General features: G+C 51.2%; 5 protein-coding genes across 5 annotated transcripts; 3 read left to right on the plus strand and 2 right to left on the minus strand.

Annotated features, from left to right (window-relative positions):
* Positions 1-1,206: 1,206 nt before the first annotated feature.
* Positions 1,207-1,704, plus strand: CTHT_0020490 (uncharacterized protein; the record flags this gene model as incomplete). Its single annotated transcript, XM_006692461.1, has 1 exon — positions 1,207-1,704. The coding sequence occupies one exon, from the start codon at positions 1,207-1,209 to the stop codon at positions 1,702-1,704; it is 498 nt and encodes a 165-aa protein (XP_006692524.1).
* A 15-nt stretch (positions 1,705-1,719) lies between these two features.
* On the plus strand, positions 1,720-2,190 carry CTHT_0020500 (uncharacterized protein; the record flags this gene model as incomplete). Its single annotated transcript, XM_006692462.1, has 2 exons — positions 1,720-1,900; positions 2,126-2,190. The coding sequence occupies 2 exons, from the start codon at positions 1,720-1,722 to the stop codon at positions 2,188-2,190; spliced, it is 246 nt and encodes an 81-aa protein (XP_006692525.1).
* A 1,984-nt stretch (positions 2,191-4,174) lies between these two features.
* Positions 4,175-4,576, minus strand: CTHT_0020510 (uncharacterized protein; the record flags this gene model as incomplete). Its single annotated transcript, XM_006692463.1, has 1 exon — positions 4,175-4,576. The coding sequence occupies one exon, from the start codon at positions 4,574-4,576 to the stop codon at positions 4,175-4,177; it is 402 nt and encodes a 133-aa protein (XP_006692526.1).
* Positions 4,577-15,242: 10,666 nt separating this feature from the next.
* Positions 15,243-15,834, minus strand: CTHT_0020520 (uncharacterized protein; the record flags this gene model as incomplete). The annotated part of the gene is made up of 2 exons (XM_006692464.1): positions 15,243-15,378; positions 15,446-15,834. 2 exons carry the CDS (start codon positions 15,832-15,834, stop codon positions 15,243-15,245), a joined length of 525 nt encoding a protein of 174 aa, XP_006692527.1.
* Positions 15,835-22,134: 6,300 nt separating this feature from the next.
* On the plus strand, positions 22,135-25,288 carry CTHT_0020530 (uncharacterized protein; the record flags this gene model as incomplete). The annotated part of the gene is made up of 2 exons (XM_006692465.1): positions 22,135-22,312; positions 22,365-25,288. The coding sequence occupies 2 exons, from the start codon at positions 22,135-22,137 to the stop codon at positions 25,286-25,288; spliced, it is 3,102 nt and encodes a 1,033-aa protein (XP_006692528.1).
* Between the last annotated feature and the right edge of the window lie 1,819 nt (positions 25,289-27,107).

Consider the following 27,107-nt stretch of genomic DNA (forward strand, 5'->3'; position numbering starts at 1 on the left):
GTCTGGCTCTTTCTGTCCCCTCTTTTGAGTATAAGCATAAGTGTCTTTAACATGTAACGTCCCTTATGCTTTCTCAGAAACCCACTGTTTACTGCATACTCCGATGCAATGCATAGACTCTCTATTGCTGTCCACCCTTCTGCAATTTTACATCCCACCTGAACTTCATGTTGGTTGAGATAGTCGTAATGACCATTGAAGCACGAAAGCCAGCGTTGTTTTTAAGAATCATTAAGGGGGTGGGACCTCTTGGCTAGAATCAGCGCCTTGAACCAGAAAGCACCCCAATCCCCGAAGATACTTAGCTTATGGGTAAGTCTTTTGCTCTTGGATATTGGAGCTGGAAGAGTATAAATTATGTAGACCAAAATGATGGATGTAGGACGTTCATATGGTGAGCCTTAGACTCGGAGGGCGTAAGTGTAACTTGTGTATTTGGATCGACACCGAGCTCTAACAGGTAGTGAATGGAAGCAACAGAGCTCGAATCGAACTCCTTAACCCGGTTACCAATCATTCTAGAAGCCAAAAGCATTGACCAAACGGATAGTGGGCCTCTGCCATTTGACTCATTCAAGTCATGGCCATGCTGCAGCAGAAGCTAACCCGAATGTGCTGGATAATAGGGCTTTATTGCGGTCGATACAGGTCTATTAATGGAAGCGTCAGCAGAAGCTCTCCAAAAGAAAGTAAAGTGTCGCAAGGAAAAAGTGGAACGAATCCTTAGAAAGGAGACTTGAGACAAAAGGTGCAAGGCCCTCCTGTTCATATAGAAGATGTTTGAAGTATTGGATGTAATAGAACGTTCCCACCTCAGCTTCTGCCCATATCAAGCCATCGTCAAACGTGCCCTTAACCATCTTGGCCGCAATGGATCTGACTACTGTCTTGAGTGTGTACTCGATAAAAGAAAGCAGATTTATTATGTCACTGTGCTGCGGTAATGCGTCCCGAAGTTGGTATCCGTTTTTCATGATCTTTTGAACGACTTGGGAGACGTGAGGTGCGTTTCCATGACAGAGGAAGGCGGATCGCCTCTGCTTGATCTCTCCTGGTTCTGCATCTCTATCATTGGTCTCTAAGTAACCAGCTGGGCTAAATCATGCTAAATTGCTGAGTACTTAGCACTCTAGATATACGGCAGTTGCCTAATCCGAGTCCTCATCATGACCAGGCCACACAATTTCCCGCCTGTATACTGCTCTAATGCAGCGGAAAGCAATAAACGCCCATGCAACAACTAACAATGCCGTCATCACTGTGCTGAACCACATCATCCCCGCGCTTCCCAGAGCGCTCCCTAACCTCATCGAAGCTAGAGTAAAGCCAACATTGGGGAAAACGAAACTCCACCAGCTGAGATGGAACCTCCGGTCTGGCATACCCACCAAGACAGCAACTACAGCCGACGCAAAGAACCAGAAGCTCAATCCCCAAAGAAAGACTGCGACGCAAAGAGCCAGCAGCCGCATCGCTGCACCCAACATCTGCACTTCCGTTCCATCCAACCCTTCCAGGACGGCCTTAATCCCTCTAACAGCAGGCCCTGTATCCCCCGCAAGTTCTTCCAGCACCCTTGGCATCTCTGCTGCCATGGCCACAAACACCGAGCACGTAAAACTTGGAGGCCCAACGGCAATGAACATACCCGGTCTCTGCACAGGCAGCCCAAAAGCCATCAGCCGCGACAGATACGTCGCGTAAAAAAACACCGACACCATGAAACCGAGTCCCTGTGCCGCGAGCCCAGCGCACAACACCCCCAGCGCATCTTTCCCCTTCAACCCCCTGATACACGTCCCCGCCAATGTACCAGCCAGCATGACGGGGAAGATGGGCAAGATCCAGGCGGGCGTCATCTTCCCTATTGTCAGCCTCCTCTCGCGCTTGACCGTAAATAGTAAGTGGTATTGCGCAACCGAGACACAAAAAACACATGCCCAAGTAAATCCAGAACACGGCCTTCAGAAAGCCGCTTTCCAGCCTAGCGACCTGCCTTGAGGAGAGAAAATGGCGAGAGTATTCATCGACGTTGACCAGCAACGCTGCGATGGATAGGAAGAGCGTTGGCACAAAGAGGGCTTCGCGCGGGCGGGTGAATGCCCTCCTAATGGTATGCCGGTAGAGGGCAAAGCGCAGGGCGATAGCTACCGTGGTGAGGAGGAAGAAGACCACATCGAGAAGAAATAGGGTCAAGCCGATATGGGACAGCCCCTTGAACCGGTAAGGACACAAAGCGAGGGTGAGGGCTATGCCGGAGGTGGACATCCTATCCCAGGGTTAGGGCTGTACATGTATTGATGGTAAGGTGAGGGAACCTACGTAACAGTATACCAGGCAAATGTAAAATGCATCAACCGATCCCTCCAGGGCAAGCTCGGCTGTAGATACGTCGGGATCCTCTCCAGAGGCGGAAGCAAGGCATCTTGACCAGGCTCAGAAGTGGTCAGTTGATCTACCCGGGCAAAGTCCGTCGTATAGGTCTGCGAGCGATCCGCTTCACGGTCCTCGGGCGTGATGCCAGCCTCACTGTCATGGCTCTGTAACAAATTGGATGCCTTTTCGCTCTGCACACGCACGCAGCGTGGTGTGGCTGAGCCTGACAACGAAGATGGCGATGTTGAGGTGGATGTCAAAGTTGCATGTCCCATTGTGATATTGTTAGGGTTAGGATGTCCTCCCTGGACGGCCGTCATCGTCAACTACTGCTGCTGCTGACGCACAGCATCCCAGTTTCTCAAAATCATCGATCAATGATTCTGAACATTGGAATTGGGGGAGAATTTAAACCTCCCATCGAATGCAATGGAAGAGAAGTGGAAGGGAAAAGTTTACGCGGTTGAATAGGGCTGAGCGGCACGGCGCCTGGGTCCTGAAGGACGATCGACATCGAATGTGGTGGGCGGATGGTGGGGTTGACAGCTCTCCCACCACTGCGCTGGAGCCACGCTGCCGCTGCGACATGGATGCGCTCTCTAGCGAGCCACTGGACGTTGGCGGAATCGAAAGATGTGCAGCTGGATGCAACAGCGTTGCCGAGCCCTCAAGATTGTGGCGGCCTAGAATTCTGACCCGTCAAGTGCAGACAGTAAGGTTAGGGTTGTATTCGGCGATCTGTGAGAACGATTGTAGGGTTAGGGTTGTAGCTAGTTTGCCCCTAAACAGGGCTTGGGTTTTACGAGAGCTCTAGCTCTGTGATATTTGCCACCCGACAAAACTTCGGGTACAAAAACTCGTGTAGACCTTTTTTGAAGATAGTGAGAGGATTATTTGATTAGTTGTCGTACCCAGTCGAACGCATATGACTCACATCACCTCTTTAACGTTTTGCCCTAATCTAGAAATGCATATCCACTCTCATCTGATAATGAAAACTCCCAAGTTTCTAATCTGTCTCTCAACTGTCAAGATACAAAGTCGAAACAATCTTTGGTATCATAACATAACCGTCAACCATAGAAATCCAAAAAAAAGATATTGTCATGCGCTTATTGGTGTCATCCGGTCATGTAACCAGCCATAACCTCGCCCAGTGTAAAGAAAGAGTTAAAAGCGATTGGTATCAAGCATGCCATCTAAATCCCAAGCGATAAGGACCGTAAAAATGCCCATGCCCTAAACCCGAAGTTCCCATCAGACGCCAGTGCAATCCCCCAACGGCGAAGAAGACCGATATCGCTTCGCGTTGTACCAAACGTCAAGGATTGGTGTAACAAAAAAAAGCATCGCTCTTGCCCTGTAACTGTTCTGATCCGCTATTTTTCGTTGACTGTTACTGACCGACTCGATCCGGCGAGCTGTCCTTATGATGTCGTACAAGCCGCCTTGTCTGCAAGCTGCCGTGCTCCCCCATATTGGGCAGCCAGTAATCAAGGTCTGATGAGGATGCACGAGCTCACCGCTAGTGAGATATCGGTGAGTGGTACAGTATCTGGAAGGTAGAGAAAGGTCGGTGGCAAGATATTCGTCACATCAAGTATCGTTCGCCGGTCGGGTTTGTTGAATTCGGGGACCGGAAGCCTTACTCGCCTCATCTCCGTTGTCTGTCGCATCGGGCAGCGACAAGACTGGTGAGGTGAGCTGCGCCGTAGACCGCTTCAGCCCAACGGGATCAACGTTTCCTGGACTAGATGGGCTCACAAGACCATGTCCTGAGTTGCCCCACTCCAGTTCCTCACTCCTTCTCCCTTTTCTCTGGTTCTACCTCCCTAGTCTCCTGAACTTCCCGGCGCTGCTCCTCCTTTCTGTGATGCCTTCTCTTGTTCGGCACACTCCTCGGCGGGGTCCTCTCCCGTGAGCGACCCCTTGTTTCCTCCTCGTCGACCAGACCCATTATGCGACGGTCCTCTTCGTACCAAGCGCAGAGCGGCTTGCCGCCGAACATGAGGTCATTATCTTCGATGACCGTCGAGACCATCCATGAGTATGGCCCCGAGCAGGGAGCGATCTCATCAGGGAGAGTCATGGCTTCGGGTGTGAGGTTGATTGGAGTGTCCGGGTCGGGAATGATGTAGAGAGTGTCGAAGGCACAGGGCTTGGGGGTGCTTTCTGGGGTTGGGGTCTGCGAAGTTGTCATTGCTGTGTGGTGAGGTATTGTTGATGCACCGAAGATCGCAAAGATATTTTCTTTGGAAAGGAGAGATAGCAAGGAGAAAAAAAGAACCTCGGATGACTGTAAGCGGGGTCTGCTGCTTATATTATACCGGGAAAGTTGTCCACACTTCAGTAAAGCGTTTAGTGTCCACGTTGCGGGCCTTGGTGGCTGTCTCGTTCGCAGATGCGACCCAAAATGTCGGCGCAGAAGACTTGGTTGGATGATGCAGAAGCGAGGATCGGAGGACAGTTGCAGCAGCAATGCAGGGCTGACCGAGGCTGTCAGGCGCGCCGGTCCAAGACTGCGGGGTAATTACTTGGCGTTTTCGATCCCCCGTCCCGAGGCTGCGCTTCTGGGCGGGTCGCCTGTCGGACAAGGGTTGATGGCTTGCGTGCCGGCTTGTGATTATGGATCGCGAGTGCGTGTATAGCCGATGGACGGATGGTTGGCTGCTTGATTGCGCGCAAGGGGATAAATCACCCAGAATTCGATGAAGGTACAGATCCGTACCTCACCTGCTGAACTTAGATCGTGGAGGGTCAGGTGCGAGGATTGCGAGGGTAGCGTGACACGAGAAACACGCCCACGAGGCCAAGGCAGCTAAAGTCAGTAGCATAAACAAGAAAAGAAATGTATCAAGCTCACACAAAGTGTGTGTGCAAATAAGTAGCAATATTTTGCAAACTGGGGCTGGCGAAAAAGTTCGGGCGAAATTTCCCAAGTCAGCTTTCAGGCACTTCCCCGGTGCCCGATTGCGCAATCCTTAAAGTCGCCGCCGCCACGCCAGCAAAAGCCGGATCGTTTTGCAAAGGGCGACCGAGCCGATCGATGCAGGCTCAAGAAAAGCCGCGTTTGTGCGTGCAAAAGTCCCGTCCAAGGTCGACTTATTCGAAAAGCAGCCTTTTGGATTGGCCGCCTGCAAGCTGATGATGGTTGCGTGGGGTCGAGCTGAGCAAAACTTTGATCCTAAAAGCTGCTCCTCCAGCCAATCGATGTGCGAGGGCTGCTGTTGTGACGCAAGGGCTGATGAAAAACCCTGAACGCTCGGACCCGAGAGGTTTTTTTTCAAAGCTCGATGCTCTTTGCCTTGAGAGACTTGAGAGAACAAAGGCGTTGCTGTGTATACACAACAGCTCTTGACCACGTTTGTTGACTGGTGATAGGTGATGGGCTCCAAAAAGAAAAACGGCTTAGGTCTTCAACGAGACCTGGACGGGACCGGTCTGGATTCCTATATACCCGAGATTCCTCTACGAAGCTTTTGTCGTGCTTCTCACACCTTTCGGTCACATCTGCGGCAATGTGATGCATAACGTTTGACCGTCAGGAATGCCCAAAGGCCACGCCCTATCGCCACCAAGGTTCCGCACGCTTCGACGCTGGCACTTGAGATCCCTAAATTCAAGGGTCCGCCCGGATGTCCTGCACGGTATTCCATTCGCTGCACTGCATGTGAGCTTAAATGAGTTGGCCTGTGTGTTGCTGTGCTGTCACTACCAGGTTGTCCTCCTCCACCCCCACCCCTGAGCTGGCAACACCCCACGCTTGCTCGCTTGCAGCCGGGCAGCAACCGCTCTGCGCTACGTATCGGGCGCCATCCGTCCGTTAGGTACTGTATTTGTGACGAATGGAAAAAAGATTAAGGGACAGATAGGGCTGAACCAGTCCACTTGGTTCCAACCGGGATTTAGCTCTCCGATCCCCGCATAAAGTTTATGGCCAACTCATATCTAGCTTCAAGCCACCTCCTTAAAATACTTTCGACTCTTGTGAAGGTCAACATCTGTACTCCTGCGCAAGTGAAGCCCACTGTTTCTTGCATATGCGAGTAAATGACTGGGGGAACTTGTCGCTGAGATCGGAACAATCAGCGAGCAAGAAGCATCTCGAAGACGCTGGATGGACGAGTAAATCACGTCATTCCATTGTGCGTATTCCAGACCGGTCACCTGGACGCCAGCATAACCTCTCAATGTGATACGAGCGGGATAGAAAGTCGGATGGCTGATCATGTTTCTACAGGGCAAAAGGTCGGACTGTCAGAGAGCCTCATTGCCAAGCCTAACATTACCCCACCATAGGGCTCGAACGAGGGGCCACCCCGCAGCAGCTGTCCATGGAAGGACGGGATAGGTGTGAATCTGGAAGATTCTGTCCAGCTTACGATAATGCTAAGAATTTGCAAGAACATTTAGCACTTCATATATAATTAAGCAGCTTGGAGGTTGAGATAAAGACGATAAGACTTTCTAAAACTCCAAGCTGAGAATCACGAGATTTTGCTCTTGGAATGACGTCATGGACCATCGTTCCCTGGTTCCACTGCGCACCTTGATAGTCTCGGACACAATCACCTCCCAGCATGCAACTAATTCAAGCAACACAGCAATTATTCACCATTCATGCATCATTCGGCAATCCAATGTCAAATCTAAGTCCATTATTCTTAAGGATTGAACATGCGCGTGTTCCACAATGTTGACATCCATTCATCAGTTGTCAAACAGATTGGAAAAGGCAATGAAGGAACCAGCGCAGTTACCAAACTGAAGCAAGAAAGCTGAACTTCTAACAACGGCTAGGCTCCATACTCAGACCATAAAGAGTTATCTGCCAGGATTATTGTGAACGAAGGGCTTTTGCTTTTGGTATTTCAGCTCTGAATGGGGGTAACCTCCGCTTGCTGTACGTTGATGTGGCTGGACAGGCAGTCTGCAGTCTGCAAACTCAGTGGGGCTGGCTGGCTTTATATGCCCAAAGTCGGGTTCTTTAATAGTTGTGGGGCTTGATCTCTTGGTAGCAAAACTGCAGTAAGGTCTGAAAGTATTTGGAAACTTTACCATATATTCACTATTGTGAAACATTAGGTATCATCCGTTAGCTTGATGGCGGACATCCTATGTAAGCGCTAATGCAGCCTGCTGACACATGTTGCTCCTCAGCATGAGTTGAAAGCCTCTCAGGAGCAAACACTATCATGATTTTATCCCAAACTTTGCTGCCTAGCCCGTGATTTGTTGAACAAATTCGGATGCGAACTGTTATCATGATTCTTATCTCAATCAGTTCAACATTTAAATAAGCCTTGGTCGTCCAGGACACCCTGTGCGTCATACTAAACTAGAGAAGAAATTAACCGCAGTGTAAGACTCATTGGCCGAAAAACCCTTTCTTTATATAGCAGAATGCTTCAATTCGTAAGAGACTCCATCTCAAGTTGGGTTCACATCGTCCACGCCTATACCCCGGGTCAGATTGAGTTCTGGGGCACGCTCCTGGTCCAAATCATCTTCTTCTGGATCCCCGGTCTAGGCTACATCGTCCTCGACTATACTTTCCCCTCCTTTTCCGCTCGGCACAAAATTCAACCGCCCGCAAAGCAACCGACATGGTCTGAGGTCAAGCATTGCATTCGGGTGGTCTTCCTAAGTCAACTCCAATCTATTGCAACCTCTCTGATTGTCCGTGTCATCTCAGAGATACGCAATCGGCCTTCGCTCTTAACCATTTCTCCCTCTCTTCCGACTTTGTCGAACTTTGTACGCGATGTAGTGGTAATAATCATATTTCGGGAAACCTCGTTTTATTATGTTCACCGCTTGCTGCACACGAAACCGTTCTACAAGCGCTTCCACAAGCTGCATCATGAGTTTACAGCACCTGTTGCCCTAGCGACACAATATGCTACCCCAGCCGAGCACCTTTTTGCCAACACACTCCCGATCGTTGTTCCGGCTCTAGCGTTACGCACGCATATCGTGACATTGTGGTTTTATCTGGGGTGGACTCTGCTTGAAACGACGACGACGCACAGTGGGTATGACTTCTTTTTTGGTATGGCAAGGTTCCATGACAAACATCATGAGAGGGGGGAGATCAATTACAGTGCATATGGGCTGATGGATTGGATACATGGGACCAACAAACTGAGAAGGACAAAGAGAGACTGAAGTAATCGGCGCACTGGGCGCCGGGCAATATCACGAGACGATAATGTCAAATTGTGCGTCTTGTGGTCATGATTCGAGGGCTCAAGTGTCCAAGAGCTTATGTACTTCAGCTTAAAGCCTGGTATTCGTTCATATAATGTTTCCCTAGTGCTCTGTTCTCAGGCAGCTTCAAATGGTATGAACGTATATCACCTGTCCCGTCGCCGTGGACTTGTTTGCCGCAATCCCTGTCAAGATGTATGCAACCCCATTAACATAGCTCAATCTTCTCAGGTACTTATATGACAATTGCTTGTCGAACAGATCTTGTAGTAATACTGCGCCGCCATCGCAATATGCCCCATGAGCGTCTTCAAACGGGATCTCTCTCGGCGGGCTCAAACAGCGGCCGCAGCAGAATGGCCCTCTTTTCAATGCATCCCTCGAGAGATTATTCCCCTCCAGTTTACATAGCTCTTTTCTACGACCTCCATTTCGATCCTCCCTCCAGTTCCGTTGGAACTCATCCCCTGGAGCGTATGTCAATGAAAAGGTCTTCACTACCCCATTTCGGTACCGCACCAGGATGTTCATGCAACAAACTTTCCGTCACTTCTAGCCCTGAAATTTTTGCTTAGCGCATTTGTGGCCATGATCGCTCTCAATTATGTAGCCGTGACACGAATGTGATGACGCCGGTCAGGGCATACACTACTGACCAGTTACTGGAATGCTATGAATGGAATCCCCATGATTGTAGAGAGACTGTTTACCTTCAGATTATGGCATATTGAAAACAAAGTGCTGTTCAATTACCAGCTGATTTTCCTGTTTTATGGACTCCTCACCGTGGTTTATGCCGTGGTCAATGCAATCCTGATGCCAGTCTCACCCATGGAAGCCAAATACCTAACCAAAAGGAAGAAAAATGAACTGTGGCTGTTGAACAGTTGCCAGCAAACCATATGGGAGTGACATCGCTACACTTGAGATGGGATCATGTCAAGGAAGAATTTCTGGATCACAGACGGGATGTTGATTGGTGACAATTGTTGCTATCTCATGCGTTGCCCGGCCAACCACTGTATTTTATTTACAAAAGAGCTTCCAGGGGTTCAGGGGCTGGCCCACTTGACAAAATCGCGAGTGGGTGCAACGGCACCTCTGGCAGTCTCGACGTTCGCGACTTCGGGTAAGTCAACTTTTATGCGATATTGTTCAATACTACATATAGAGTCACTCAGGTTTTTATGATCATCTGCTCAGCATGGGCTGTTACACATTGACAACGCAAGGGGCTGACCATTCCTGGGAGTCAGCATCCTTCCAGTACTTAGGGCGATTATCATGCTTTCTGTGCAAAGAGCATTGAAAATAGGTCCATTCGTCTTTTTTGATATATTTGGTACGTAACCCAGACTCAGGGCGAGGTTGCTAGGAGGACATGCTGCCGTTGAGTTCAGGTGTCCCGCATGGCCCCAATCACTGCCCTCCTCTATGTTTGGCAGGTCCAAAACAGAGTTTATGATGTCAAAAAAGTGTGCTTCTGCTGTTGTCTTTATCGGCATTTGTACTGGTAACGTAATTTGGCCTCTTATATGATAAACTGTAGACTCCTACCAACCAGTCAGGACTAATCTCGAATTGATCATTTCCGCTTTGGCAAAGGGTATCTCCTCGTACGTCGTTTAATTTGACTTTTTATGGATAAACCATAGCTGGCTCCAACCATACATACCGATGCCGTTCTATTTCAGTACCTGAAACACAATCATGCTAAGTGCCGGGAGGACTTAGGCAAAACCGCGGTCGTAGTGGACGAGTCCATGATAAAGAAAGAAAGATATAGGGACAAGCAAAGGTTCTGAAGGCAAAGACAGAGACTATTCATATCAGTCAAGATCACTCGAGGAGATAATGCACTAAAAGACATGGCTGATCTGGAGAACGAGCACTTTATTTATGTCTACTGAGCAACCCGCCTAGTTTTCTGGATGTTTCTAGCGCAGACCATCCACAAGCGCCCGTATGATCAAAATTAAACTAATGGAAAAGCAGCTGCACTGACCGGTTGGCGAAAAGCTATGTATTTATGTCTTTGATTGATTTCGCATAGGAGTGCCAGCTAAAAACCATATTGGCTGGGATTGCAAATAAAAGCAGTCTCATAGGTGTCAACGTCTATCTGAGGAACACCGTGATAGACCGTGTAACTTTGCTCATTTGTTGGCGGATCGCTATTATAGGCGATGAACGGGCTAAATAGTTGGAAGAGGAGTTGGTTGGTTAGCGACCGTATCCATGATTGCGATACAATTCAGCGGTCTAGGGCAAAGGAAAGCTGAACTCACGGCTGGAAAGGTCCTGATGGTATAAACTTAACAATCCATTTGTGGCGGCTGGTTCCTTTTCCTCGATAAAAAGCCACACCTTTGGGCTCGTTGAAGGTCTCAGAGCTTGCTGTCCAGATAAGTTGCGAAAAGTCATGAGTGAAAACCATCATGATGTACCTCCCGTTGTCTTGCTTCTGTGGGACCTGGACCAGTAGATGGCACCAGGTGCTGTCACGAGCATCCTCAAAGACTGAACACCAAGGGCACCAGCGATTTGGATGCTTCCGACGAGCATCGGTATTGTTGCCAATGAAATCAGGAATGGTGGAAGGAATAGCCGTTTCAGTTGAGCCACTTACAGTGGTAAAAACAGCCTGTGTTTTCTCTGTTGTCGTTGGGATCGGGACGTTTGAGGTGGCAAAGGGCGTTGCAGAGCCGTAAAGCCTGATGGCGGAGGAAGTTGTGGAACTGTAGAGCTCTGTCACCCACCCATGCTGTGGGCTAGCCAGGACGAGCTCTGACAAGCTCAGCCCTGCCATGGCAACCGGACCTGAGATTACTGGGTAGAAACGCATGATAACCGGTAGAGGAATGTCGCCATTGACCGGTGTGTAAAGTGGTAGGTATCAGGAATTCTTGAATCGAGTTGATTCTGTTGTGTTTGCGAGAGGAGGAGTTGAGATTTTGAAGGGGGAGCAGTTTAAAATGAAGGCCCACGAAGATCGGATCCTGATGCTTAAAAACTTGACTTTCCAGATGGAAGACATCTTCAAACCGCCATAAACGTGAGCCTATTGGATCTGATTTTCAATGGAGAGTAACAAGAATAAAGAAATGAACCGAAATGAAGCAACTTGCTATGAACAAAGAGAATGATCCTTCCAATGTACCTTATCAGATCTTTTGCTGTTCTTTATCCCTTAGTCAAGTATCAGGAAAACCTCAACTTCGGTCTCAGCAGGAAAAAAAGGAAATACAAATAAATCAAGATGATAATCTCATCAAACAATATGCAACTTTTGAGTCACAATACACAGCAGTATCTCACAAGTCGCTAATTCCTGGAAGCCCGAAGGTGGAAGCTTCGGAGCAGCAGTGGCATGAAATTCAACCCTAACTCTAAAGATATTGCAGATTTGCTCAGTAAAGTAAGGTGAGGACCGGCAGTTTACCTGGCATTCTTCCTAAACCGAACAATTAATTCTTCTTACACTGTGATAGCAATTACTGCTGTCATCGAGGCTGATTTCCACTACCAGTTTGGCGGAACTTGTAAATGTTCCCATCACACGGACCTCACAAAGGAGCTGTAAGCAGTAGCCTAATCCCCAACCCAGATTTGCCGGATATATCATCCGATATAGTCACGTAATACCGCGGAAACATGCTTCCTGTGTAACCCACCATGCACGCTTGCTAAGCGCGTCTTGCCAAGTTAACCCACGTCTCAAGTCCTTCCCGCAAGCTCAACCTCAACCGACCGACTAAAAATTCCAACGTCATCAGCAGCACACCTTTCATCGCAAATGCCACTAATGTACATTACACCCAAAACCCTCCACCGAGAATACTACCCGTGCTGTCAGTTCCTTAGAAAAATCTGCGAGGCGATCTGCAACTGCATGTAGAAACATTGCTTCACCGTTCATTACAAACGCAAAGAAAGAGTTTTCGAGCCTCTTACAACCTTCACGTTTACGAACCATTAACTTTGGAACATCTTCAGCCCTCTTTCCATTGACACAGGAATCGCAAGCGTTCCAATCTACCACTTACATGGATCACCAAACACAGTTTACCGAGGATGCTGAAACTCTCACTGGGAAACAAAGCAAGCCCCGGCTTTGTCTTCCAATACCAGCTTACTGCGGCTTGCTCTTATGATGTACAGAGTTCACCGCACATGGAACGAAAACAAGCGGGGGGTTGGTCAGTTTTCAATGGCCTGAGGGATAAGCCACACATAGAAGCATCCAGCCGAATCACGCGATCCCTAACCCTCACCCCTCAAAAGACTCGCTGTGCTCACACCAGTCAGACAAGCCAGGAAGACCAAGGACCATGATGCTGGAAACGAGTCAGAATGAGAGGATGACGAGTCATATTTTGAACCAATGCCAGTTCTCCCGTTTCTCGTCGATATGCCAGCTTCGGCTGCCGAAGAGACACTAGACTTGGTGGAGACACGGGGCTCTTCACATATCCATCCGAGAGGGGCATAAAGAAACCGTGGAAATGTTATTCGATGACGGTGTCAACATCGAGGCTCTGTTCGTAGGATTCTGCGACTGTCCTCCTCTGCATAATTTGAGGCACTGGTTTTTACTTCCAAGAAGCAAAGGCCCTACTCCTATTGAATGGCAGGATCCCCAATGCTGGCCTACTATCCATCTAACAATATGCTCAGGTCACCCCGAGATCGCAAACTTCTAAGATCAAGGGGCGCCGAGATTGTCTGGAGTTACAAAATAACGTTTGGACCACAAGGACGCGCTGGTGCTTTTTTGGCATGCAGCGACTGCCGGAATGGTTGACATCGTCCAGGTATCTTGAATAGCCATCCCAACCTGAACTCCAATAGCCCCGATAGGTTTGGTTAACCCCACTCTACTACGCCTGCATGGAGCGTCGGTGGGATACATCTATATCACTACTCTTGAGCCGCGGGGCCATCATTGACACACTTACCCGTTTCTCCTCTGATCGGCATCGGAATATTCTTGTGTCGCCAAAGTTCTCGACAGAAGGAGCTCTATGGGTGTGAAAACTAATCTGGTTAGCGTGCTCTGTCGCTGAGAGTTATTTGACGATGCGTTTAAAACTCCTCAATCTCGGCGCTGGCCCAGAGTTTGGGCTCGAGGTCGTCCGTGAAAAAAAAAATGCAAGACCCCCAAAATCTCTGTCCTCCACCTCTGTTGCCTGAGTTACAACAAAATTTCCACTACAATCCAGATGACGGCTTGTTTGACAGGCCCCTATGATCCTCGAACGAATCTTCGCCATAAAACTAACCTATAGGCAACTCACGGATTATATCTCATTGCCAAACTATTGGCCAGAGATGATTCGCAGAACTAGCTTTTTTATTGTTAGGAGAGGGGGGAATAGACAGGTCCCCCCCTACAACCATACTCTCTTGATGTCACATGGACACGGCAGTCCAAGGAAAGGGATGTCCCCGACTGCCAACACAAGGGACACCAGAGACAGGATGATCGTGAGCGGCACAAATACGTGGTTGATCCCGGAAGATGTCTAGAGCCGGATGACCGAAGAGAATGAGCCATATGGTCGAGGCATGATGAGGATTCTATAAAGGAAGCTGCCCGGTCACGATAGACTTCCCTTGGTTCCTCCTCTCCCTGACACAAGAACACTGAGGACCAAGAAAGATTATTACACGTAGTAATTGACTTCGCTGTGCACCCCACATCGCCAGTGGCCATCATCTAACTCATTTGACCTATTGTCGATCCCTGCCTGCACCAGACCAAGTCACCCGTTACACTTGATGATAGCAACTCAGAGTAGTAAAGTACCATTTGTCAAATTCCTTCTACACGTCAAAACCAATGACAGTGCCGAAAACTATCATGGGCGAATCGCCCTGATGATGGCCGTCACTCAGCCCCTTCTTAATGGACTGGACCTTGATGGCCTCTGCCAGGACCTGGGTATTGGACCTTGCTTGAACTGGGAGGTTCTGTTCCCTAACGATTATCCAAGGAGATGGACTATAGTTCGCCTGCTTGTCGATGCAAGCAATGCGATCAATGAGCAAAATTGGAATGCTAACTCCCGCATGATATTTCAGGTAGTAAAAAATCGGCACCATGTGCAAGAATGAAGTGTAGGTTATCCTCCTCGGATTATTGGTTAATTCAACCAAATGCACCAAGGTGACGAAATCTGTCTGGATGACCCGCAAAGAGCAGGTGAAGGGAGTTGTCTCCATTCCACATTGCGATTTCCAATGAATGTCTCTGTGCCCCAGATGTTTTACAAGGAAAACCCAGCGGTGATCTTGTCGTATAGATGAGTCATCATGGAATGCTCTCTGAAAGCCCCAGTTTTATGGACTGTCGTAGAGTTGGAGATAAAGTAAGAGCATAGGACTGGTGTACTAGGGCTCAGGAACGGAGCAGGTCATTATGAACCTGGTGCCTTTTCTTCAATGGTAAAATATAAAACTGGTTTCCAATGTTTGAGTGCGGACACCATTCCAATTTCCTATCTAGGTCTTGGTGCTCTCTCCATGGTGGTCCCTGCAGGTGACCAAGTTCTGCTCAATCCGCTATGTGACTAAGATACATCATCCTTGTGAAGAAAACCTGTAAAGAGTTACCTCTCCTGCCTAGCTTTGTTCTTTGTTTTTCTTCGCTTCTTTTAGTCTTTCGGTCTTGCCCGAGGTTCGCAAATGAATGATGTGTGGAAGCTAGTCCAGTCTGCATTAGGAACCCCAGTGTATGTCGTCCAGGTCTGGTCATGCCAGTAGCCCCATCCATTGTAAACAATCTGCGGACTTTTCACATACAAGGTCAGCTCTCCACCTTTCCTCATCTCTCGGGCATACATTCGTAGAAACGTACGCCTCCTTCGTGTTATTCACTCTATGGCTCGGCACCAGCAACACATGAACCCCGATCGCCTGCTTCTCCTGTGGCGCAGGGAAGTAGATATCATGCACCGTATCGAATTGGCCCACATCCCGTGCCCAAAGCAGCTGCTGGAAGTTGTGGTTAAACACCATCGCCGGGTAACCGTTGGGGTACCGGTTAATATTGCCAGGTGTCTGCACAACAATGTTGCAGTAGCTCTGGTTCTTTGCGTCTGGAAACTTGAAGCACCAAGAGCACCACCGGTTGGCACGAAAGTCAGACGGCGGGTTGACGGGAGTTGTTGATTGTGGAAGGGCAGTAGTGAAAGCTAGAAGCAGCGATAGAGTGGCCAGGATAGTAGTGAGATGCTTGACGAACATGGTTGTGGGTCTGAGATCAATGGATCTTGCATAGGTTGAGCTATTCTTGCAAGAGGAGTTATTAAAGTGATGACGAAGTATTTATCTCTGAGACACCTGTGGAAGCTCTGCTGCTATCTGATACTCAGTTCGCTTTTTCATGCTTTCAAAGATTGTTAGATACATGACTTTTTTGAATCCTTTGATATTGATGGAAATATCGCTCAGTATCTGAGACGAACTGCACAGTTAACTCTCTTTGAGGCTCAAAGAATAAACCAAAATAAAGTATGTGTGTCGGAAGCTTTCTGGAAGTTCAAGTGCCCAGAAAAATATGTGAAGTATATCTCAAGAACCCACCATATAATCCTGCAGATCACTTTTAGTGATGAAAAATTTTTTGCAAATCAGAGACATGATCTACAAAACAAATAAATCCCCAATTCATCCCCATTTGTGAAACTACAGAGGAGAAACTGAAATGTGGTTTTAGTACATAATGTGATGATCTGGGTCTATAACGAAAATGAGATGAATGATTAAGGCTCAGCCAAATGCATTTCCCTCTCATCGACTCTCCAAGAATTAAAGGGTTCCTTTACCACTTATTATTACCGCTCATGTAAACAGCCATGAAAGAATGGATTCGGATAGAATTCATCTAAATTTTGCATAGTTTGAAGTCCTAAGCTTGACATTATACTGATCATTTAACGTAACATATCTCACAACACAATACGTTCAATTGGACAGTCCACTCCAGTTTTGCGTCCTGTGTCCTTTCATATCAACCATCACGGTATGCAAGATCAGGATATCAATATAAAAAAAAATCTATACCAATCCAATGCCACTCATCGACCAGGCATTGAAATGTTGTCGCTCGAAAATTTGTGTCATTATCTCTGACTGCAGGAAACATCCCACGAGTTACCACACTCAAGTTGGGGCCTGGCGAAACTATTCCCAGTTCATCATGGTAAGTCCTCTGTATCAGTTCCTGTCCTGAGGCTGCTACCTCCACTACGCTCGGACTATGGTGCACATATCTCTAGCTCGCCTAGAGTGTCGCATTTCAACGGCGTGGGGGGTCACAGGCTCCCCTCCACGCCACCACAGCACGTGGTGTGTGTTCCATGACTAAGATAGAACGACGATAGGCGCGGTACTAGGTGGGTAGTAGCATCTAGTATCCTAGGAAAGCAGAGAAATGGTCTGAGGATATGTGACGTGACGGGTAGCAAGCGGCATATGTGTGTCGTGTCTAGCCAGTGTTCCCTAGTTTCAGCCTCTGTGATAGGCCGAATTGATAGCCAGGTAGTGACAACCAGCCGTGCTGATGAGGAATAAGTTCAAGTTCTATTTTTGTCTTTCCATGTTGGTGGCTGGTGTCAAACTTGGGGATTGGTTCCTGAGTTGAAGGGCAACTTGTGGCTCACGAAGGAACTTACGCGTTTGCGAGGCATTGTGCCGCTTACCTTCTAGTAGGTAAGGACATTTCAGCTGCTGAAAGGCTAGGTTGTCAGCTTCTGGATGTTTACCTGAAGAGTGGCCTTCTCCCCTTCATGAAAACTGAACAATAGCCACAGTACCCAAACACTCAATCTTCACTGCTTAGCCAAGCGCGAGCTCCCCCCGGACACATGTTCATGATGGTACGATGCTTCCAGGAGAGGATATGCCTCGGCCTATCAAGCAAAAACAATACTCCGCAGTCATGTATGTGAGGGGCATCAAGCCCACCATAAACATAACTCACTACACCCGGGTTGACGGCTTCTTGGCTGGATCCAAAGCAACAACACGCAGTGCCAAATGCTACCTTACCCAGTGCCCAGAACACATCAGCTCTCACAGAAGCTGGGTCTGCGGGGTCACGGGGCTATTCGGATGGCAGGGAAAGTAAGTGAGTTCTTTGGTTTACAACGGCGCGGGAACACCGCGATTTCGCAGCAAGGAGATTCCGTAACTTGGACTGAGCGAAGCGAGCGAGAGCCAAGTCAAGAACCGAGAAGCTAAGTGAACGCCTTAGACCATAGTGCTGAGTTAAGGCGTTAGAACAGAGAGATGAGAGAAAGAAGTGAAAGAGATGATGACGGTGAGCATGTAACCTCCACGAAACGTACTGCCATTGGCGGAAGGTAAGCCGGCCGGTGGGATCAACAAACGTGGATGTTGGTTGGATAGAACAGAGGGACGCGATGCCAAATCGAGGGCTCTGTGAGATGTATCTCCGAGAGTTTGATGACGGTTTTGGGAATAGTCGACGGACAGCAGGCTCGTGCCGGTGTTTATGCGACTGCGGCGACTGAAGAGTGAGAGAGTTACACTGGCGATGAGCAGGACCAAGAACCAGGTGAAGTTGGAATGCGGTTGATGATAGACGAGAGAGCACAGCCACGAATGTGGTTGATTAAGGGCTGCTGGTGGAGGTTGATGAGAAGCTCACGAGACTGACGATAGGTGTCATGTCGTGTGCCATGGTTGTGACCATGCTGGGTATGGATTATGGTTCTTGATGATCAAGTGAAGTTGAATGTCGCCTGAGTGGATGACTAGCTTCGGGGTTGGGGTTAGGTGTGGGCCAAGAAACCCCAGCTCCTCTTCTACTTTCTCTTTCTGGGGGCCGCGGAACATGCACGAGACGCCCGTGCCGTTTAACAGGCGCGCATCCAACCCGGCGCTTCCTCTTTGGGGGCTCAGCGAGACATAGAGGCAGTCCACCTAACATGCGACATCTGCCACGGGCTGCCACGGACGCTGACAGACCGGAGCGTCCGCGTCGAGGATTCCGGAAGCGAGCAGCGAAGACGGCCAAACTTCGGCAGTGTCCCGTGTGGACGATGAGGATGTGCATCCTGCCAATTTCCTGGAGCTTTGCTTGACCCGTTTTTATTATGCAGGACCCCAAGAAGGGCCGGCGGCACCAGAATTGACCGAGAGAAGGATGACGAAAAACGGTGTAGAGAGGTAAGTATGTGTTTGCTGGATCACGGGCATCGCGGCGTGCCCCAGATCTATCACAGGTAGATAGATGATCGGCTGTGAACAAGATCCGATTTCCAGCAAAATACGGGCTGCGGGCAGCCCAGTCTGGCACTGGCACCACTCGGGACCTGGGACACCAGCAAAGCTACCCGCCCAGCCGGCGTGCCGTCATTCGGAAATTTCACTGATCGGCGGCGTGTGGTGTAACATCCACCCAAAACGCCCAGCAATTCAGCATGGCAAGCAGCTATGGCAGCGTCCGTTGCTCCTCCTCTCGTTGTTTGGTTGTGTGTGGGCCGCTGGCAAGTTGATTTACCGGGAAGGGTGGCGCTAGGGCAACTTTGCTGCGTGGGTCCTGGGGCTCTCTGGGGCTGCCGTGGGCGTACCCAGGCCTTGGGACGTCGAAACTTCCCAAAAACCTTGGAATCGCGGGCCGGAAGGCGGCTGGCGGGTGCCACCTGCTTCAGGAGATGCGGAGCAGCGGTTCCGACGGGGCCCCACTGCGGGCGGTTGGGACCAATGGGGGGAGGCCAAGCTTTCTTGCATGGCCCAGCGCCCCAAATTGTCCGGCGCCACTGGGGTCGAGTGGGTCTATCTAGAGATGCGAATTCGCATTACGCTGGGACAGCTGGCTTGGCGGCGTCGTTTACTGTATCATTACCGCAAGCTAGCCGCATCTTCCGCAGTTTTGGTTTTTGGAAGTCGTTGACGGCGTCTTCCACCATCGCGCTCCATTTACCATCAGCTATGGCCAAAAGGCACGCCGGCTGGACACAACAAAGCCACGACAAAGCCGCGCATGACATTCTTTCCCCACCAGCGTGTCCAAGTCCTCGTTCCAGTCGTTTTCCAGAGTTCGTCCAAAGGTTTTGTACCTTGCCACGACCCCATATCGAACTTCTCGTCTTGCCCTTCCGTTCTGGGACACATCAGCCTCTCAAGATGCAGATGCGTTCCTCCCCGTACCTGTTGCGTCCCACTACCCCATCCATGCCGGGCATGCTATGCCATGTCATCTCACATTCCACTGTTGCGCTCCCACGCTCCCGCGCGCCCACTTTGGCCCTCACTCACACCCACGTTCTGCAATGGACGGTCGCATTGTCTCTCGGCAGAGCTCCCCACGGGTCAGCGGGCAGAATAAACGAACACCCCTAGCGGGCCCCCAGCCAGATTGCAGAGTGAGCAGCCGGGAGCCGGGCCCAATGGGCGGTTTGATGTGCCCTCGCAACGAGGCAATGGCAATGCGAAGGAACCTAGAAGGAGCCAATGAGACGGCCACTCGACGACGTCCAACACCTCCCGTCCCGCCTGTCCTCCGGATTCCGCACCAACCATACCGATCCCGACACTGCCGTCGGCTGGCCGTGATGACGAGCGATGGCGATGTTGGCTGTCGGCTTGTCTCTGAATGAACACTTGCGACGGCTGTGTTGTGCCTATCGTCGTGGATCTCCATCGAGTGGGTTTGGCCAACTGGTCCACCAATCCACGTTGTCCTGTCTCCTATCTCCAGATCAAGGGTTCCATCAATCCCCCAAGATACCGACCAGCGGCCCACAGCCCCATTGTCACAGATCGTGACTTCCATACAGACTCGAGCCCCATCTCGTTTGGTCTACCCTTGTCTGGCAGGCAGGCGGGCAGGCAATGGAAGCAGCTAAGCTAGCCCTACTACTACCGGCGCACGTAGCATACCTAGGTACGGATACGTACCCTCGTGCGCAGGCGCGGAAAGACAAACGCCGACATCCAATTCCAATCATTTCGTCCAGACGAGAGCCACTTTTTGCACCGAAGGTGTGTGCTTGTAAGTGGAAAGTCGTAAGAAACTGCGTAATATTTCTCGGAAAAACCGCGGCTTTTCTCGTTGGCGAGCAGGCATGGCCGTTCCGAACAAACGGGGGGGGCCCAAAGGCCCGGAGCTCCATGAAAACTGGGGCCACCAGGCCAAACAAACCGCCGCGCCGCGCCGCCGCGCAGCAGAAACGGCTGCAGCAAAAAGAGTGAGCGCAATGTTTGATCTCTCTTCTCGCTCGGCCGCTCGCTTCCTCGCAAAAAAAGGCCACCGCATTCTGCCTAAAACAGAAGATTGAAACTAAACGCCCCCATCCCCCATCGAGAGTTAAAAGAACAGAAGGCTCCATCCAACCCATGTCCGGCTAACCCTTGCCCTTAACTGAACAAAAAGAGGATCCAAGCCCAGGATTCGTTGCCGGATAGAAGGACTGGACTTAGATAGGCACATTACCGTTTTGACTTACCTTTGACCTGTCGCTCCGTACATACGGATGCATTACAACAAGGCAAGGAGATCGCCGAAGCGACGGCAGCTTGCTGGGAGCTTTTTCCCGATGTCTCCATCCAAAGAGGCCGAGAGTAGGTACCTTAGGTAGTGAGGGCGAGGGGCCGGCGTCGTAGGTAGTAGATCCATCCATATGCCATGTCTTTATATTTCACACCTCGTCGTCCCCGGGTCCCGGCTTACAGCCCCTCTCCCTGAAAGAAAGGAAGTCCCTTTTGGTTCGCCTTTTGACGACTTTTTTTTTGGCTTCCTGTTCTGCTGCAGCCACACCCAGCCCAGCCGCTGCCGCTGCCGCCGCCGCCGGCACATACATACCGCCAGGAGACCAGGCCCGGCTGCTAGGTTAGGTTGGAACGGACGGGAAACACGGGAGCAGCAACCTGAAAAGCAACCTAGTATCATCGATAGGAAACGGCTCGCTCGCTCGCTCTCTTGCATGGTCTGAGCCTTCTTTCTCTTACTATTTCACTTTTTGCACCGAGAGACTCGCACTCAATTCCCAACAGGCTCCACTGCTGCTTGCTTGGGGGTCTTCCCACAGCGCTTATCAAGGGCGCTGCAGCCCGGCACCTCGCTCCCCCCTTGAGTCCTGGAGGTTTGTTGTTTGTTTGCCTTTTCGACCTTTTTGCAAGGACGAGTGTTTGAGAAGAGGAGGGTTGTTGAGAGGAAGAAGCGAGAAAGACCTAAAGAGTTGAGGGCGAAAGCAGCAGACGGTTAACAGTTTGGCACACACCGACGACATTTTTGATCGCACACCCTTGACGACTTGCACACACACACACACACCAACCAACACTACAACACGAAGCTGGCCATTTGATAATTGTTATCTCCGATCCAGCATTGCCTAACACCGGCACCAGCGACAACACGGCCGCATTGCTACAGGGGGATCGCAGCGTGGGACCAGACTCGATTGACGTGCTTGGTTGCTCGAACAGTTGGCCCGAAGTTTCTCCAGGAGCTCACAAAGAAAAAGGCCACTGCCAGCACCACCTACCCTGCTTGACGACCCGATCAACACCCCGATGCGGTGCGATTCCGACCAACTACTGCACAGGACTCGATGGTTGTTAGCAGGTCTGGAAAAGGATGACAGGATCAGTTCGCGGCGCCATCTCGAGATCGACGAGGGCGTCAACACGTTCGACCGTAGCAGCGACAACAGACTCAACATCATCGATATCATCAGCAACACCAAGATCAGTACCGTCAATTCCTGGAGTTGATATCAGCAAAATGACAGGACCGGCGACAGCGACGGAGCCAAGGACAAGGGCAGGGGCGGCGGCAGCAGCAGCAGCAGCAGCAGCAGCAGGCCTGACGTCCCCACTAAAACCAGCGCCAGCACCATCCACAACGGGAACTGGCACCATTGTCAGCGCCAGCCTGCTGGCAACAGCCGGCGTTCTGAACCCCAAGACTACCATCACCACTGGCACGAGCAACGCCAGCAGCAGCACAAGCACGGGCCATGGCAGGGGCCTCGAGCCGCGGCCACGGTGCAGCCAATGCGGGCGCCGGCGCACAGCCTGCTATCATCCTCCTCCCTCTTCTGGACATAGCCACGGCTTTACGCCCAGCCATTCGGGGGCTGGTGGCGGACATGGGCATTCTGCCGTCGGGCCTGCTGGCCAGGCAATTCCCAGCGGAATGCTTAGCTCCGCCGCCCCGGCGTCCCTGCACCCGCACGCTGGTGCAGCCGTTACTGCTGCAGCTCACGCGCGACCCCGCAGGATCACCAGGCTGAAGTTCCGCGCCTGGAACGGCCCTGGGAGTGCCCAGACCACCAATCCTCCCAGTTATACAAATGCCACCTCAGCCTCAGTCTCCAATTCCGCTTCGGCTTTTTCTACTCCCCCGACTTCCTCATCCCCGTCGTCGTCGTCGAACTTGCACAACGGCAACGGCCACGCCATCCGGCCTGCTACCGGCAGCAGCACCGACACTGACGCCAGCAACCCCTCCATGGAGCCGCCCGTGCTCTCCTTCTACGGGAAGGAACCCGTGCCGCTGCCCTCACGCTTCGCGCACATCAAGCGCAGCTTAGTCGAGGGCCGCGAGGCCGAGATCGAAGCGTCGTGGGCCCGGCTGCTCAAGGCCCTGCGCGACGATGTCGAGGATATCGCGTCACGCGGCTCTAGCCTGACCCCGAGTATTGACTTTGCCGACATCCACAACCCCGACGCGAGGGCAGCCTTCCAGCGCGAACTCAAGCGCTATGGTCTGGGCCTGATCCGTGGCGTCGTGCCCAAGGCCGACGCGCAAAAGGCCATTGACGAAACCGTCAAGTATCTCGAAAAGCAGACCGACTACAAAAAACCGTCGCCGCAGGACCCGACCTGCTTCGACTTCTTCTGGACCCCGGCCCAAGTCCGGACGCGTGCCCATCCCCGCGTTCTCGAGGCTCAGCGCTTCGTCATGTCTCTCTGGGACAACAGCGACGACGACCGCATGGCAATTCGCTTCCCTATCGCATATGCCGACCGTCTGCGCATTCACGGCGCCAACATTGGCAACGTCGGCCCCGACGCGGCCACCGACAAGGACGAAGAGATGAAGGATGGAGATGAGGACGGCGAAGCCGGCACCGAGACTAACACCCCGGACGCTGATGACGAGGTCGATGCCCAGAAGGCCGCCGCCGAGCTGCTCGGAGACTTCACCTCGTCGACCGTCATCGCACAAGTCGATAGCGGTAGCTTGGAGCGGTGGGAGCCCGACGGTTACGGCCGCTGGGGCACGTATTCGGCCATCTTCCGCGGTGAGTGGGAAAAGTACAACCCGTGGGACCCGACTTCGCGACTCAATGCCACTCCCGACCTTTACAACGGACACGGTGCTTGCAGCATTTTCCGTATGTACCAGGGCGTCATCGCGCTCAGCCCCATTGAGCCGGGCCTCATCCGCTTGTTACCCAGCCCGAAGCTTGCCACAGCTTACTTCCTGCTGCGGCCGTTCTTCACTCCAAAGACGAAGGCTCCTGAGCGTCGTGAGGGCCCCGAATGGGAGGCCTTCCTCGACCCGTCCAATTGGGTCTTTGAGCGTAACCCTTCGACTATCATTCACGGCGCTGTCCCTGGCCACGCTCAGCGTCTGACTGAGCTTTGGCACCCCCACCTGCATCTTCGTCGTACTCTCGTCACTCTCCCGTCCTTGCAGACCGGCGATTATATCGTTTGGCATCCCGACATCGCCTATCACATCACCTCTAACAACCCGAACCTCATGGCATCTCGCGCTCCGACGCCACCGCCCGAAGAGGACCCTGATCGCCCACCTTCTCGTCCCGTTTCCATCCTGGTCTACGTTCCTGCTGCTCCCCTTACGCAGACGAATGCCCTGTATCTTGCTCGGCAGCGCAAGACCTTCCATCGCGGCCACCCTTCACCAGACTTCGATTCGACCGGCTCTGGTCTCGGCAGTGAGGCGACACACATCGGCAGGCCGACGGAGACGGATATCGCAGAGGTTGGCGGTCCGGCTGGATTGCAAGCGATGGGCTTGGCGCCGTTCGATGTTGCGCCCACTCCTCCTGCCGATGGCGACAGCGCCTCCTCCAGCTCCAGCGCCACAACTGACGGTGATGTCGAGATGAAGGACGCCTCGACGCCCGGCTCGGCAGGCTCTTCCACTGATGGCAAGAAGGTTGATGGTGAAACGGGTTCGTCCGATGCCCAACCCAAACCCTCCACACAAACGCCCACACCGCCGGCGACAGCCACAATGGCCTCCATCCTCCCGCCGTCCATGACTCGCGCTGAAGCCGAAGTCGCCCGGTTGGCCAACATCATCTTGTTCCCCGACCGGTACGACTTCTACATGCCCAAGAACCGTGCCAAGGGCGTTCATCGGGCGCAGAAACGGCATGCGCAGGATGATGGGAGGAGAGATGCCGAGCGTGGGCAGAAGAGGCACGCGAGCGAGGAGAGGGGAAAGAGCTTGGCGCAGCAGGAGGTGTCATCTGAGGAAAAGGGCAAGCAGGTCGAGATCAAGACTGAGAAAGAGGACGAAGTGACGGAGAATAGGGAGAAGCAGCAGCAGGAGCAGCCGAATCAGGAAGAGGACAAACCTCGGACAGACGATGGCAAATCAGCAGAGCTGCCTGAGGAAAAAGGGAAAGAGATCGAGCAGGAAAAGGAGCAAACTGAACAGAAAGAGGAAGACGGCAACAGCAGGTGACAATGGCTTCCCTTTTTTTTGTGTGTGTGTGAGGAATTGGCATTGGTTTACAGGAGGCAGGTGCGTGGATGGGAAGGAACGGCTGGGTTGTGTTTTTGTGTTTGACAACTTTTTCTTCGGTTCTGTGTTTTCGGCACATCATCACCTTGATCGGTTCCAATTACTTCAGATATCTACCTACCATCTACCTTCTATCTACTATTACCACACATATTATCTTGTTTCATAGAGGAGACCGGACCGGACGGACATACACGTCAACGTCGGCGTTGTCATACCCCCTCTGCTCTTTTTGCTCTTCCCCAGTCTCCGCTTCTGCGTGAGTGCCATGGATCATGGCTTTTGCGTGCATCGCGGTTGTGATTTCCTTTCGTTGTTCTCTTTCCTTTTGATGTCCCAGCTTCCTTCTTGCTCTGTGAATGGTCTGTGCGGTGGACGGCGATGTGGAGAGACCCGCAGGAAGCGGAGGATTCGTCATCCTAGTCCCCCTTTTTTTGTGCTTCGATATTTTACACTGGCATCTCGTGTTTTCTGTTTTCCTTTTTCGGTTGGGTCTGTATTTAGCTTCATAAGGACTGCTGCGGCAGCAGCTTGGCTTCTCTCAGGAGAGAGAGAGGGATGATTGGGTTGGCTGGCAGATGAAGCGAATGCGGTTGGTGTCGTTGCACCACCGATCCTTGTACATAGCAATAACGTGTACATAGCGCACACATACTTACACAGCGAAGAGAGAGGGTACATTCGGCTAGCCACAGCCATCTCTTCATCTCGTCCTGTTCATGCATCCTCCGGTGTTGCTTTCTGCTGGCAATGTCATAATCGCCCCTAACCCTGATCTCCACGTCTGACGGGGAAGGCGGGGGGATGGAGGGGGGGGGGGGCTCCCTTTGACCCGATCCACGAAACCCAAGCCGCTTCATTTAGGCAATGACGCCGGCATTTATTACAATGGCGGGAAGAAACTTTTGGTTTGATATCGCTAAATTGCTATATATTACCCCCAGACCGCAATCCAGCAAATAACTGCCGTGTGACCAGATTCCGGGTCGATGGATGCTTTGGTAAGCTTGTACGCCGCTAACCGGTCCATGGCAAGATGCTCAGGTCAAAATGTTCCATATTGCTCGCGCTTGATGGAGTGGTAGCATTGTCAACTTGAGATGAGGAAGTCGAGCTAATGCTGGGGATTAGCCGCAATGTAGCATCTTCGCTTGAGCTTCATCCGAATGGTGATATCATCTGCATATCCGGCAGTTGAGAACCTGTTTGTCCTACCCTTCACCGTCAGTAAGGAGAAGCATACTTTTCTGTTTTAGTGTTTAACCGTCGAGATCACATATCATCAACTGCAGATTTGCTAAATGCGTTGTATTTAGAGCTATTGGCGATGGCCAATATCATTTAGCAACCATCAATATCTGTGCTGTTGAGGAGGAGGACATCAATGCAGCTTTCTCGCTTGTGTCTCACTTATGTGACGAGAACGACAACATGACTACCAGACGTCCAGCAGCTCGTTCAAAGCGAAGGGCCGCACGAAGGTCTTTGCGACAACATGCTACAGAAAAACTTGACGATAATCTTCGCTTCTCACCCTTACGAGGAATTGTCAACGCCGCCCAGAACTTCCTATCCATCCGATCATGGAGTAACGATAATCAAAACTCAGAGTTGGGACCCGTTTTCCAGCATTATCCAGATAATTGTCCAGTGAGTGCGTCGGATGGGCCATCCCTCCCCTCGATGCCCGAAACTCTGGTTAGGACGACTCCTAGACTGGAGGTTCTCCTGTCCATACTTGTGGCTATCCTACCAGAAA

This window comes from Thermochaetoides thermophila (genome assembly GCF_000221225.1).
Source record: "Thermochaetoides thermophila DSM 1495 unplaced genomic scaffold scf7180000011815, whole genome shotgun sequence".
Classification (NCBI taxonomy): Eukaryota; Fungi; Ascomycota; class Sordariomycetes; order Sordariales; family Chaetomiaceae; genus Thermochaetoides; species Thermochaetoides thermophila.